The following is a 13,540-nucleotide window of genomic DNA, read 5'->3' as shown; positions in this document are numbered from 1 at the left end:
TCGTGGAAGAATTATAGCACGATGACATTTGACTCTTAAGTCAGCCAGAGGGATTTTAAGAACTGAAAACTTGTTCTAATGCACTTGGATGTTCTTAGTGTGAGAGGTTTCTCAGCAGTAAGTTTGCAAACAGTGGCTGAGAATACCAAAATTGGCTGAGGCTTACAGGTGTCAAGTTCCCACCAACTTGATGGGAATTATATATCCAAACTCTTTTGGTAGCAAATGTCAAAGTTTTCTTGCACACCTGCTCAGGTGGTAGTGAAACCAGTGTGCAACTGTGCCACCTGTGGATAGGCAGCTGCTCCTGTCTTGGTGCACAGCTATATGCATATACATTCTGCTGTACCCACCTTTGCAAAATAATACCTTAACCCATCTTACTGTACTTTCTCTGTTCAAACCAGCACCCTGTGTTTGTGCCCACCTTCCTCCCACTCCCTGAAGGTGTGTTGTGGTTTAACCCCAGCTGGCAACTAAGCAGCACACACCCACTCGCTCACTCCCCCCACAGTGGGATGGGGGAGAGAATCAGAAGAGTACAAGTGAGAAAACTCATGGGTTGAGATAAAGACAGTTTAATAGGTAAAGCAGAAGCCATGCACGAAAGCAAAGCAAAACAAGGAATTCATTCACTGCTTCCCATCGGCAGGCAGGTGTTCAGCCAGCTCCAGGAAAGCAGGGCTCCATCATGTGTAACAGTTACTTGGGGGAAGACAAACGCCATCACTCCGAATGTGTCGTCCCCTCCTCCTCCTCCCCACTTCTTCTTCCCCCAGCTTTATATGCTGAGCATGGCATCATATGGTATGGAATATCCCTTTGGTCAGTTGGGGTCAGCTGTCCCAGCTGTGTCCCCTCCCAACTTCTTGTGCACCCCCGGCCAACTTGCTGATGGGGTGGTGTGAGAAGCAGTACTGGGGCTCCAACTACAGTCTCTTAACCACTTACACAATGTCACGTGTTGTTAGCTCTGTGCTCTCTCATTTATTCTTCCTTATCTGTGTCAGACAGAAACACAGGTTGTGGTATGTGTACCTCCTGCCAGTGCTAAAGTATATAGGAGACTGGGTGCAGGAGCCATGGCCTGGCACAGCCCAGATGAGGCTGATCCCAGCCAAAACCAGCACAAGGTGTCTAGTTGCTCTTGTGGGTAATTGTGGGTGTATAGATAGTTCTCCTGTGGTTCACGTAGAGTTTGGAAGTGTTGCTGCCAATGCCTATTGCCAGCACACATCTTTGAAGTGGATCACATACCACAAACGTACCAGATTGGAACTCCTGCTCCCAGCAGCTCTGAAACCTTCAGACTACACTAATTCAATTACAATGGCTATAACAGACTACTGTCTGGTTCTGTGTATAGAGAAGTCTGATATCAGTGCACATCTTTGTTTATCTGTAATTGTACATTAACAGAGAGTCTGGAAAAATGGCACTTGTTATTGTTTCAGACATTCTTTATAAGTCTTTTTATTGTCAATGATCCTTAGAAAGAAAAACATTGTGGCAAAAGTTATGTTGGATTTGTATTAGTCTTTGGGACCAGCAAAATCTCTCTAGCCATATTTTATCGCCTTGTCCAAACTTGTGTTTGGAAGCATACAAAGATAAGGGATTAGAGGAAGGAAATTAAAATGTCAAAAGGAAAATGTAGTTAACTTTATCATAAAAGCTTTTGAATTGTTTTGTGTTATAAAGAGCCAGTACCCATAGCTCTTCAAATGTGCTCAGTATAATAATATTACACTACTCATATGGAAGTCACACAGTAGAATTTGAAATGTAGCTTCTTCAAGTAAGTTAAGCAGTAGGGTATTGTGCATCCTACCCTATGCAGAGAACATGCAGGTCTGCTTCCTTAGTCACCTGAGGGAATTTGGTTTCAGTGAATAAAGAAGGACATTTTCTAAAAAGACAAAAATGGAAAAGAATTTCATAGAATCATAGAATGGTTTGGGTTGAAAGGGACATTTAAAGGTCATCTAGTCCAACCCCCCTGCAATGAGCAGGGACATCTTCAAGTTTCTCAGAGCCCTGTCCAACCTGACCTTGAATGCTTCCAGGGATGGGGCATCCACCACCTCTCTGGGCAACCTGTTCCAGTGTTTCACCACCCTCATCACAAAAAATTTCTTCCTTATATCTAGTCTGAATCTACCCTTTTTTAGTTTAAAGCCATTCCCCCTTGTCCTATCAGAACAGGCCCTACTAAAAAGTCTGTCCCCATCTTTCTTATAAACCAACTTTATACATTGAAAGGCTGCAATAAGGTCTTCCTGGAGCCTTCTCTTCTCCAGGCTGAACAATCCCAACTCTCTCAGCCTTAAGAATGATCTTGTACATAATTTTCTTCACGTTACTGTGGACTAAACTTGTCTTCCTTAGTTCCTCCAAAGATACAGCGTGGGCCTCGAGTTTTGAAAGTCCAAGCTGGCCACAGAGTTGACATACCTTGCAGTGCCCAGGGGATCCCTCCCCCAACAATCATTTGGTTCAAAGGCAGAAGTGCTGTGCCAATAGATGGTGGGCAGTTTGTCCACAGCCTGGATGGAGCTCTAAGCATCAGCAATGTCCAGCTTTCTGATGCCGGAATCTACAAGTGTGTTGCCAGTAACGCAGCGGGCAGTGACACGTCAGAGATAACAGTACAAGTTCAAGGTATTTATGTTAGGGCTGTAATCTTGCCTCCTGCCCTGACTAGGTATAATTTCATACCAGTGCTGTCTGGTTTATGTTTTGGAGAGCAATGCTCTTTGCTGTTGACTCTTACCTGATGCAAAATCCAAATCTGTCTTAAATGTTATGTTCTGATGTTAATTAAGGAAAATTAGAATAGGCAAATAGTCTTTGGAGAGTTTGCAGAAATAAGAAAAAGAAACTCAAAATATATTACTTTTTTTAATTAAAAAATCTTCAAGCTACTTATGATTTGGTTTTGTAGTAGGTAATTAAAATCAGATTCCAGTATGGGAAACCTCTTTTTCAAATACTATATCCGTGTGTTCAAATGTCTCACATCTTCAGAGACTGTCTCTGAACCTCAAAGCCTGGTGTCACAGCTTTAAATGGAATTGGAATTTTGCATGAGCTGAAATTGAGCTCTTCGTTTAATCAGTTAGTATGCTGTTGAAATGGTGATGGGGCACCAACAGTGGTCAACGTGCCAATTTAAATATGTAGTATAACTCCTCACTTGATGGGCTGACATGCATCAATGTAGCATGACTGACTTAAGCTAAGCAGTAATTATTTCTTCTTTGTAGTAGTCTAAAGGCAACATTCCGATCCCTTTGGATTAGAGGTGCTGAGAACCACTTGTTACGAACAACAAAGAACTGCCAGTAACTTTACTTAATTATAAATAATATACTTTTATAGTCTCAGTCCGCACACAAGTTTAAAATGAGATGCAAGAACAAAGGATGGAAATAGTACTAATATGTGGTATGAGAAAAAACAGTTTAAATAGTATTTTTTAGATTTTGCAGAAACACTGTCTCTACCTTCAAAACAAATATAGCAGGTTTTAGAGAGAACCAGTTTCAGTCAATTTTGAAAGCCTCTTTGTACTGCTTACTTCCTAAATATTCCCACTGAAATCAAGACTGCTTGTATAGTACACTTCATTAATGTAAAGGGGGTTATTGGAATCTGACCTTGTGTGAAGGAGAGATACTTAGAAGTGTTATGTATTGCCAGACTGTATTTTCACATTTAGGAGCAGAGGTCGAGATTTGTTTTTGGGTCAAATTTTCTTTCAGAGTCTCCTACTATCGATGATCTGGACCCTCCATATAATAGTCCCTTTCAAGAAAGAGTGGCAAATCAACGCATTGCATTCCCATGCCCAGCAAAAGGTCTGTATCATTGTTACCACCTTTAGTGACAAAAGTATATTTTTCTGTTGACCACTGAAAATTACTAAGTTTCTGTGTACTCCTTGTCATGGTAAAAGTGTACAATCTGCACAGTATTTTCCATATATACTTTATGTGGAAAAATTCAAACTAACGATGATTTAAATAACCACTGTGTGCAGAAGTTCTGTGAAAAGTCATTGCTAGCCAACAAGGATATTATAATGTTTAGGACTAAGATTTTTCATGCTAAAATCATACTGTAACAGTTGGGGCTTACTCTAAGTTTGAAAGCTCATGGCCTCCCTGTGCATTGTTCTTCACAGTAAGACTTCCAGCAAGCAGTGGGAATTGTTTGAATCTTTCTTATTCTGAGCTGAGTGAACCATTTCTTGAAGTTTCGCTTTTTTCTTGTTAGGCATTCCAAAGCCTGTCATCAAATGGCTACGTAATGGAAGAGAGCTGACAGGCAGTGAAAGAGGGATTTCAATTCTGGATGATGGGACACTGCTGATCATAGCTTCTGTTACACCTTCTGATAATGGAGAGTATATCTGTGTGGCAACCAATGAAGCTGGAAGCACAGAAAGAAAATATAACCTGAAAGTTCACGGTAAATAATGAATACAACTATTGGGGAACTGTTTTTGAAGAACATCTTCTCTTTTATTGTATGCCCCAAATCTGCCTATGGGCAGTTAAATTATAAAATCTAATCTGAGCACTTGCATTTCTATAATTCTGATACTCTCTATATTTTTTCTATTGTTTCTGTTCTCTGTGACTTTATGCACAAACCATCTTTGTTTTGCTCAAAGAGGTAGGTGCATCTCATTTGTAGAAGGCTCTAGTTACACTTAAAAACTTTAATGCAAGTAACAAATGAAGACTTTTGTACTGTAGAAATTAAAGATTGGGTGATAGATCTGCATTTCAAATATAAATATGAGAAAAGTTATTTATCAGAATGAACATAGAATAGTAGAATTCTTGCTCTTGATATTCTTCTTCCAGAATCCTAATTGGAGAATAGAAACTCTACAGGTAGCCTTGAGATATGTTTTGATATTTTGCTTCTTACAGATTACTTCTATTCCAGCCTTGTTCACTTCCCATGATAGTTCTGATGCCTGAGCAGGATTATATCCTTATCTTTAACAGGGAGGGATCTAAAAAGAGGAATTCCATCTTGTATGAGCAGGGCTCATCAGTGGGGTTTGAACTTTCTAATCCACCACATAAGGCCATTCTCTTTGCATTCATAGTGGGACAAATGATAGGCAGATGTTCTTGGGGATGACTGGAGCAGTGAAGAGGAAGGATGACTCTCTGGAATCTGTTTCCTTTATATGCTAAGCAAATAACATGAGATTTTAAGATTAAGATTAAGTTTAAATAAAATTAAATTTAAGATTAAATTTTAAGATTATTCTCTTAAAATGTTGATGGTGATTGTATTTGAGTTAATTTCCCTGGGAGTCTGTTATTGGGCAAGAGAAAACTGTTTTTTGAAAAAGAGAAGAAAGGACACAGGGAGATATGTCCAGAGCCAAAAGGCAAATGGAAATGTTGGGCAGGGAATGAAAAGGATGTGAGAAATTTAGATTACAGTGGTCCTTGACTTGGGGGGGAAGGAGGAAGTGGGAAATCACTGGAATAGAAGGCTTAATACATGACTTTGAGCTTTCTTGTAGTTCCTCCTGAAATTAGAGATCAAGAAAAGGTGACAAATACATCTGTAGTTGTTCGTCACCCTGTAAGTCTCTTCTGTGAAGTATCTGGTAACCCCTTCCCAATAATCTCTTGGTATAAAGAAGATATCCAGGTACGTATGATTAACCTAAATGAAGTAACATAGCCATCATCAGTCAGTTTTGTGTTGATTTTTGAGTGCTTGGTATGAGAACTCATTTAAAATAAATACATGTACATGCCTTTATGTATATTTAAACTGCACTGAGAACACCCACACAGAAAGCCAGCTAAATATGGCTAATCTATTAATTCAGCTGTTCAGTAAGTCAAAAGTAAACTTTTTATTTTCAAGATTCCCCTAGGCATTAGCCTTAGCAATCTCCCAGTATTGTAGATGCCAGAGCCCTTGCAGAGGGGACAAATAATGGTATTTTCTTCATTCTGTAGACGGAGAAATAAGAACTCTTGGAGATGATTCGAATTCCTCAGGATTATCCTTGAGTCCTATGCTTCTACTTGTAGCTGAGAAGTGATAGTTTAAGATGAGGAGAGACCCCTTTATGCACCTTTGTGACTGACCATTACTGATGAATGAAAAATTTCTTTGGTTTTCCCACTCTCTATTGTGTGTTGAGCTACAAGTCATATTGAATAGATTGCAGAAGTTGAGGAGATTAGTGCTGTAACTGAAAGGGGAAACAGATTATCCTTAGACTAAACCTACCATTTTCTTTTAAAAATCCAGCTGTGATATTTGGCTGATGTAACTTGAATCACATAAGGCTAATGTCTCGGGTTCTTTTAAGGTTGTGGAAAGCAGTACTCTCCAGATTTTGCACAATGGGAAGATACTGAAGCTCCTTAAAGCTGCTACTGATGATGCTGGACAATATTCATGCAAAGCCATAAATGTAGCAGGAAGTTCTGAGAAGCTGTTTAACCTAGATATACTAGGTTAGTTCCGTGGTTTTTTTCTGTTTTGTTTTTGTGTTGTTTTTTTTTTTTTTTTTAAAGATGGTGATCTGAAAAACAGTTGATACTTAAGAAGCCATTAAATTTCAATTTATTATAAATGAATTTTTCCTCTTGCTGCCCATTAAATATTGGCTGTCGAAGCACTCTTCATGGTGGCTTTTGAAGACTGAAAATTTGCCATTCTTGTAACACAGACAAAATGCTGCTTTTCACTTCTGGATTTTGGTCTTTGGTACTTTGTTTTGTATTTTGGGTATACAGCAGTCTAACATAGGAGTCTTCTTACGTACAGTTCATCAGCAGAAGTGTGGAAGTGCTTGTCGTGGTAGAAATGATGTGATCTAGCAGGAGTCACTTTGCAGTGAAAACTAAAGTTGTTTCAAGGGAATAGCATGATTCACCACTGCATTTCTTCCAGTTTCATAGCATACCTTCCTGGTTAAATAGCAGTTCTTCCTGTAATGTTTGTCTTTTTAAAGTTCCACCAAGTATAATAGGTGCTGATACCCCTGGTGAAATTGCAGTCATCCTCAACCAGGAAATCAGTCTGGAATGTAGAGCCAAAGGCTTCCCTTTTCCTGACATTCACTGGTTCAAAGATGGCAAGTAAGTCTATTATAGCTTTTGTGGTTTGTGTCTAGGTTATTCCTCCCTTAGAATGTAGAGGAAGAAAGTGCGCTGTACCAGCAAGCTCAGCTTTTAACTACTTAGTGTTAAGTTATTGTCGGTGGATAAAATTTGTGGTGGTATGAGGTGGTAAGTTCTTTAATCAAAAGTTAGCATCCTTCTTTTCTTTGTGAACTGTCCCATTACTGATGCTGGCACTTGCAGAGCAGATTTATGGTATTTGAAGCTAGACAATGCTTGAACCAAGACAAATGTAACCATTTCTTTGAGTTTATTGTATCTGGATTATTTTAAACATATCATTAGTTAAAAAACAGTTGTTTTGCTGACATGATTTTTTCATTGGTAGACAGGACCCATATCAAACATTTTTCTAGCTAGTGCCTTGTGCAGTTCTGCATATATACATTAAAGGTTTTAAAACATTTGTAGCCTGCATGTTTCAATTCTTCATCTCATCTTCCAGGAAAGCATACCAAGAGAAGAATTCTTGGTGGCTTAAATATTAGCCGAAAAACAAAATGGGCTGTGTTTTTTAAATAGTGTTGGTGTTCAACAATGTAGTTCAGTATAAGCATTGGCTAGTACTCACAGATATTCTGATGTGGCAATTCCTTATTCTTTTGTATTGATATGTTGACACTTTCATCTAGTAAATGCAGACATTTTGTTATCAGCAGAGGACTGTCATGACCTAAGTAATTAGGAAAAGAAACTGAGCTCAGGAGTAGGATTCTGGCTCTGATGATGGCATCCTGGACGACCTGAGTAAAGTACTTTTGTGCTTTGGTTTCTTCTAAAAACTAGGAATAAAATTAATTATAATAGTTTGTCACTTTGTGGTGGCTCTTTGGATTAATGCTGTTGCTCTAGTGCTAAATGGTACTCTTTAATGGTATGATTACTGCCATTAAATGACCCCTTCTTATTACTGTCAGTTTAAATTAATGTTGAAAAGATGGGGTCAGAGTTTTGTGAAGCAAAATAATCTCTGTTCCAGGCCCTTGTTTTTGGGTGATCCCAATGTTGAGCTTCTGGACAAAGATCAAGTTCTACATATAAAGAGTGCTCGAAGGATTGACAAAGGTCGTTATCAGTGCAGCGCCACCAACACTGCTGGCAAACAAGTTAAGGAGGTCAAGCTGATCATCCATGGTAAGTTTATAGATGCCTGATCCCAGAAGATCCTTTGATTTTACTCATAAGATTTCTTTTTTGAATGGAGATGCTCAGACAAATATAAACTGAGGCTCTGATCTTGCAAAGTTTGTGTATATACATAACTTAATGCTCATCTGTCAACAAAGTGATCTTTTTGAGCATTTATATGTGTCATGTTAAGTATGGATGTAGTCTTTGCAAGCTTGGCCTTTAAGTGGCTTTTATGTGCTTATTTTATTCGTTTCTAATTGGTGAAAGCCAAAAATCTTGAAAGGCCTTCTCAGATTTTGCTATTAATTAGTTTCAACTGAATTATTTTATTATTACATTGGCTTCATTATTTTGATCTGTCTTAGGAGAAAATTAATTAGAAGATTTTTATACACTCATCGTCTTATTTTCCTTAACCTAGTGCTAGAAGTAAATTCAGCCAACAATAAGTTAAAGTTAGTGCAAAAGTATGAAGTAAAGTGCAGAACCAGTAAGAATCAGACTCAAACAGTCTTTGGAAAAGAATGTTCCAGATGATCTTCAGGTAGTGTAGTATGTTATCTTGCTTAAATTGGTGTGAATTGAGGTCACTTATAGCAAGAGAAGAAATGCTAGCATGAGATAACCACGTTAACATTATTATTATTTTTGTGAAGTTTATAGCACACTGAGTATACTTTTTTGTGTTTTTACAAGCAGTGGAGTCTTAGCGAAGACATGGAGAACAGGCAGTTCCTGTGATTAGTCTGGATAAGTTTAATGTAAATTAGGAGATTATCAGTTGGGAGAAAAGAAGGGGAAAGATTCATGGAAGAAGGAAGAAGTAGCTTTTGAAGGAAGACTTCAAAGGAGACAAGAGTTTTTCAATTTGGAAGACAAAGAACGTGTGAAAAGCCCAGTCAGACCTGAAAACTGAGAGAGCACAGTGCTAGCAGAAATTAGGGGGAAACAAGTGCAGAAATCTGTAGGTGAGACAACACTCTTGTGCCCAGAGTGTGAAGTGTAGGAATTTGAATCTGTGAGCCCTTAAGCTGATGAGTCCTCATTTGCTATGGATTTGCTTCTGAAGATTGTGTGTCTTTTTCTTCTGATAACTGTGAACTTATAATACATTACTTCCCTCATTTGGGACATTTCTGAAGCATGTAGCAACCACATGCACAGAAATATGCCTGTACACAAATCATAGTGAAGTCTTTTTCCATTGGGAACAAAGAAAATGCTGTGAGGACTTGCCGGTGATTGTGGCTGTTGTGAGATTAGAGGAATAAAAAACCCCCCACAAATAAAATCCTCGTAGATGAGTAGACCTTACTTCAGGTTATTCCAAAGAGAGGTGAATTTGTGATAGTAGAATGGAATCTCTCTTTACTTTTAAATTTCTCATTAATCCGGGCTGGACAAACAGAAGCCCACAGAGTAAGTGAGGAACCTAGGTGCTAATTCTTGCTAGTTCTTACTTTGTTTTAGCTGTTTAGTCCTACTTTTGGCTTTGATATTTTCCCAAAACACCATGTTAAAACCGTTCCCCATGTCTGCAGATGAAAGCATGCTGATAGAGAAATGCATTTGCCTTTGAACTGGGTGTGTTTCAGCATATTTTATAGGTTTGTGTATTTTTGCACACAAATTATTTAATTAGGAAAATATTTCATCATGGTTTGATAATCTGCAAGACCCATCTCATAGGTGTAGATCCCATTCACTGACACTTTGCTTTACATTTCTGCAGTGGCATTTTAAATGAACACTATGGAAGTCAGTGGAAGTCTACGATATACTGAGCATGTTTGGCAGCAGAGGAGTTAATGTGTCTGCCAGATGTGTCTGGTACTTTCAGCAGTCATAAATTTAGTTGTTGCCAATTGCACTGTGTTTTTATTACTTCTACAGAGATTTACGAACTCTTTATATTGGCTGATTTACACGAGAGCTTGTTTGCTAGAAAAATCTGAGTACTGCTGCCTAGCGAGCAAGGGAAATGACTATGGGCCAAAAGTTTCAAAAATAGGAGCATAAAGCTAGACTGTTAAGCTCATATTTAGTCTCAAAGTAAGTGACTTCATCTTCAGAAGTTTTGAGTACTGAGCAGTTCCCACTGCAGTCGTAGAGGCTTTTGGATGTATTTGGTATTTTAAATAGCAGGTCGCTGTTCCTTGTTGGGAGGATGCACCTCCCAACATATGCAGGGATTGCTCTTTCCCCCTCAGAGACAGGGAGGAGGCAGAGCCATGCCCAAATGCATTTCAGGACGCATGAAGGCCCAACTGTCCTAACTTGGCACATGTCGGAGCCTAGAAGGTAAAAAGTTTCCAGGTACCTCTAGTGGGGCAGCAATGCTTTGCAGCGCCCCTTGCTGTGGCGCTTGTTTCTTAAGTATATGGTAGCTGTTTGATGTTAGATTCCATTTACGTTGTGTTCTCTTCACGCTTTCAACTCTCAGTGTGCCCCAGAGAATTGTACAGGCAATGGATAACTCTGATGGGGGAAAAAAACAAACAAAAAACACCAAGAAGGGTTGAAAGTCTGCTTAAGCTAAAATCTTTTATTCTTACAGCATTCTAATGCTTAATCTATTTAAATCTACACAGACTTGTATACTAAGGCTTTAATACTGTTGTTTTGTCTTTTGAAATAGTCCCTCCTGGTATTAAAGGAGGGAATATTACCACAGAGGTGTCGGTGCTTCTTAACAACCTTATAAATTTGGAATGCGAAACCAAGGGAATCCCTGTTCCTACCATTACATGGTACAAAGACGGACGCCCAATTATTTCCAGCCCCCATGCTCTGTATGTGGATAGAGGGCAATTCCTGCAGATACCTCGGGCCCAAGTATCAGATTCTGCAAAGTACACTTGCCGCGTGACCAATGCTGCTGGAGCTGCTGAAAAAATATATGATGTGGATGTCTATGGTAGGCAAAAGTTTATTGAACTTGGTTATTTGCCATGTTACAGGAAGTGTGTTTTGAAAACTTTTCTGCCTTTGTAACATCAGCAGCCTTTGCAGGCCTGTCAAGGGTAAACAGCAGTCAATTGTTGCATTTAAGGATTGGCCTGTATTAGCAGGACCATGTAGAGGGAGCTTCACACCCTGTGCTTTATGTGACTCTCAAAAAGCTCTTGACTTCAGGAGCCTTGATACCATGCTTTAGTGAAATATCAAAACTACTTCTTCTCCATGTATCCTTTCTCTTTCTCGCATGTGCATGCTGAACAACACTTACCTGAAATACCTACTCTGGGTGGGATCTTTAGCATACTGTTTTAAGACCTTCAGATTTAGGTCTTCCATCTCAAAGCCCTGCAGATCCTCTATTTTATACAACTGGTCAATATTGAACTACATCATTTGACTTCTCTGTTTCCCCTTTGTCTTGGCTTACCCCGGCAGCAAATTCTCACATGAAATTGTGCGTGACATAATGGCATATAGAGCCAATGTGGGTGGGGAGGAACTAACCCATTTGCTCTTAATACATTTTCTGGCTTCGGAATTAATCATTTGCAATGTATTGTTTCCTTTCTACAGTTCCTCCAGTAATTGAGGGCAATGCTGACACAGCCCAGAACAGGCAGGTGGTTGCTGGCAATTCACTGACATTAGAGTGTAAAGCTGCTGGCAATCCTCCACCTCTCCTTACCTGGTTAAAAGATGGTGTGCCTGTGAAAGCAAGCAACAACCTCCGCGTTGTATCTGGAGGGAAGAAGCTGGAGATTCTGAATGCTGTTGAGGCTGACCAGGGCCAGTATTTGTGTGTGGCTACAAGCATAGCTGGAGAACAAGAAATCAAATATGAAGTTGAAATCTTAGGTGTGTGAGCAATAGAACTACTGATTTATCAGAATTCCATAAACCTAATAAAGCATGCTTTTATTTTTGTTGGTATCATTGTATGAAAGATCACTTAGTCAAGTTGCATACTTAGTTAAACCTGGGTGCTGCACGCTTTTTCTGTCCAGGGTTATGGGATGGCTTGAAGACTCTTACTTTCAGGTTAGTTCTTGAAGAGTTTTCATGCATGTGGTAGGAAAATATTATCCTCAGGGACCTTTAAAATTCTTCTGACTTGCCTTTCTAGAAGAAGATCATAGATATGAAAGGAATCCATTAAAAAATATCACTGAGTAGTTGCCTCTGGGGCAAGAACACCTTTCTCTGAATTTGAGCTGTTGTGCAAATTTTGAACCTTTCATGAAGAAGATTTTTTCTTCTTTTTCCATTGAATCCTTTACCACAGTCTGAATCTCAGCAGTCCCTTCTGAATGTCTCTAAATGAATTATACAGATGTTCATCACATTCTCCGGACATGGAAGGGTTTATTTAAGAACTTTAAAGGCTTGATTTTTAGGCTTTGAACTGCCCTTTTGAAGAACAGCGCATACTATTGCGTGCAGATGTAGAGCATCCATTCTTCCACTCCGGGTATATCTCACTGGTCTTGCTAGTCAGTGAAGGAGCTGGGAGGAGCTGTATGGCAGTACTTCCTCCCCAACCCAGCCACTCCTGCAAGACAATGAGACAGGGTGAAGAAGACCTGGAAGAGGGTCCTCTGCACCTTTGTTTTCTCCTTCTGCTGACAGAGGGTGCTAAAAGTGCCCCCCCCGTTCACAAGGTTGTTCAGACAGAATCTGGAAAAAACAAACAAACAAGAAGCAATAAAAAAGAATGAGAAGAGTAATTTGGAGCCACAAAATATCATTGGGTAGATGTTTCTCTTCAAAAAGGAACAGTGATGAACTGCAAATCTGTGCATGTCCCAAAGTGAGAGAGATGTCAAGATTTTTTTTTTTTTTAACATTACTATTATATAGACTTTTATGACATTTCTAATGCTTAAGTTTCTGTTGATGGGTTTTTCTCTCTTACAGTCCCGCCATTTGTGGAAGGTGGGGATGAGCTCTTGGACTACATTGTGATTCTCCATAGCCCTTTGGAGTTGGATTGTTCAGCAGCAGGGACACCCTCACCAACTATCACGTAAGGGGATTGGTATGACAGTAGGAAAAAAAAAAAGGCTCAGTAGGTGAGCTTGGAGGTAGTCTTTATGAACTACCCATGTTATCTAGTTACAGTTAATGTGTGGAGGACAAACTCCAGGCTCCACTGAAGACAGCATCAGGCACATGCATGGCAGGATCAGGATTTTGTTTTAAAGTAGTTTGGTATGTTGTGCCAATATGCATGTCCTGGAAATTAGGATAGATAACAAGAGCTGACAAAACTC

At 39.3% G+C, this 13,540-nt stretch overlaps 1 protein-coding gene across 1 annotated transcript in view; it reads left to right on the top strand.

The window, feature by feature from the left end:
* HMCN1 (hemicentin 1) overlaps positions 1-13,540 on the top strand; it is a 209,103-nt gene that overhangs the window by 102,313 nt on the left and 93,250 nt on the right. The window contains exons 24-33 of the mRNA XM_076339558.1: positions 2,389-2,661; positions 3,765-3,860; positions 4,279-4,473; positions 5,555-5,685; positions 6,362-6,509; positions 7,010-7,136; positions 8,158-8,312; positions 10,948-11,226; positions 11,844-12,125; positions 13,185-13,293. Of these exons, the coding sequence (XP_076195673.1) occupies positions 2,389-2,661; positions 3,765-3,860; positions 4,279-4,473; positions 5,555-5,685; positions 6,362-6,509; positions 7,010-7,136; positions 8,158-8,312; positions 10,948-11,226; positions 11,844-12,125; positions 13,185-13,293 (1,795 nt within the window). The remainder of the gene's footprint in view (positions 1-2,388; positions 2,662-3,764; positions 3,861-4,278; positions 4,474-5,554; positions 5,686-6,361; positions 6,510-7,009; positions 7,137-8,157; positions 8,313-10,947; positions 11,227-11,843; positions 12,126-13,184; positions 13,294-13,540) is intronic.

Source organism: Aptenodytes patagonicus, chromosome 5, assembly GCF_965638725.1.
Source record: "Aptenodytes patagonicus chromosome 5, bAptPat1.pri.cur, whole genome shotgun sequence".
In the NCBI taxonomy this organism is placed as follows: domain Eukaryota; kingdom Metazoa; phylum Chordata; class Aves; order Sphenisciformes; family Spheniscidae; genus Aptenodytes; species Aptenodytes patagonicus.
This window is presented reverse-complemented; position numbering and strand designations above follow the sequence as displayed.